The sequence below is a fragment of the Perkinsus marinus genome, assembly GCF_000006405.1.
Source record: "Perkinsus marinus ATCC 50983 genomic scaffold scf_1104296929496, whole genome shotgun sequence".
Taxonomy (NCBI): Eukaryota; Perkinsozoa; order Perkinsida; family Perkinsidae; genus Perkinsus; species Perkinsus marinus.
Window position 1 is genome coordinate 1 of NW_003216409.1, and position 1,123 is coordinate 1,123.

A 1,123-nucleotide genomic window follows, 5' to 3' on the forward strand; every position below is an offset into this window, starting at 1 on the left:
ACTCTAGATACACCACCAATGATCTCTACTGAATGTAAATCATCAATAGTAATGTTAGCTTCTTCAATGCGTATTCATCACAGACTGCATCTTATCAACCATCGGAGCACATAGTTCCTCGAGCTTATCACGAGTCACGACTACATTCTAAAACAATGACATGATAATAATATGATTATTGTTATTATTATCTTACCAGATCCTCATCCTCCAACAAGCATTCAATCCCTAATACGGCCTCATTATTGGCTGATAATATCTTCTTAACCTTATTAACAGCCTCTTCCAACTTAAATCTAGATTTAGCATTCTTAAGGGGATCTAAACCAGTTTTAGTAGTAAACTGTTGACTATAATGCTCCATTAGGATCTTATCAATATATCGACCACCAACAGTAGTATCAATAGCCTCACCAAGTACAGTAAGATGACCTTTAGTAAACTTAACGATAGATGTACCAAAATGAGATGCACCAACAGATGTGAATGCTACTATTGTTGGAGTATTATCACTGAACTCATTAGATCGATATATACCATAAGCCAATGCAGTTGCTGTTGAATCATTCATAACTCGTAGACAATTAAGACCAGCAATACGGGCAGCATCCAATATAGCATGTCTATGAGAATCTTGGAAGTAAGATGGTACAGCAATAACAACATCTTTACTATTTGATGAGGTAGTAAAAGCATCAGCGGTATCTTTAAGCTTTGATAACAACATAGATGTTACCACTGTAGCTGATAATATTCTCTCCTTACCTAGATATGATACACGATATCCAACAGTACCTATATAGATAGTACTACCATGAGTAGTAATTAATATTATTATTACCATCATCAGCAATAGCATTATCACATACCTGGAAGAACTTCTCCTTAATGAGTTCCTCATCTTGATCTATTGATGTCCTCCCTAATAATTGTTTAGGGTTACGACAAGTATTCTTATAATTAGATTTAATAGACGTCATTGCCGCTTCACCTGATGATAATAATAATATAATTAGATGATTATTATACCCCATTAATACCAATTAATCTGTTCTTATCAGTAAAACCAACGACACATGGTGTCTTCCTCTCAGATACCTCATTACGTACAATATCTACTACT

General features: G+C 34.6%; 1 protein-coding gene across 1 annotated transcript; it reads right to left on the reverse strand.

The window, feature by feature from the left end:
• Positions 1-63: 63 nt before the first annotated feature.
• On the reverse strand, positions 64-1,123 carry Pmar_PMAR003171 (heat shock protein 70, putative; the record flags this gene model as incomplete). Its single annotated transcript, XM_002787259.1, has 4 exons — positions 1,041-1,123; positions 842-991; positions 197-795; positions 64-147 (listed from the first exon to the last, which is right to left on the reverse strand). The coding sequence occupies exons 2-4, from the start codon at positions 978-980 to the stop codon at positions 64-66; spliced, it is 822 nt and encodes a 273-aa protein (XP_002787305.1). The 5' UTR covers positions 981-991; positions 1,041-1,123.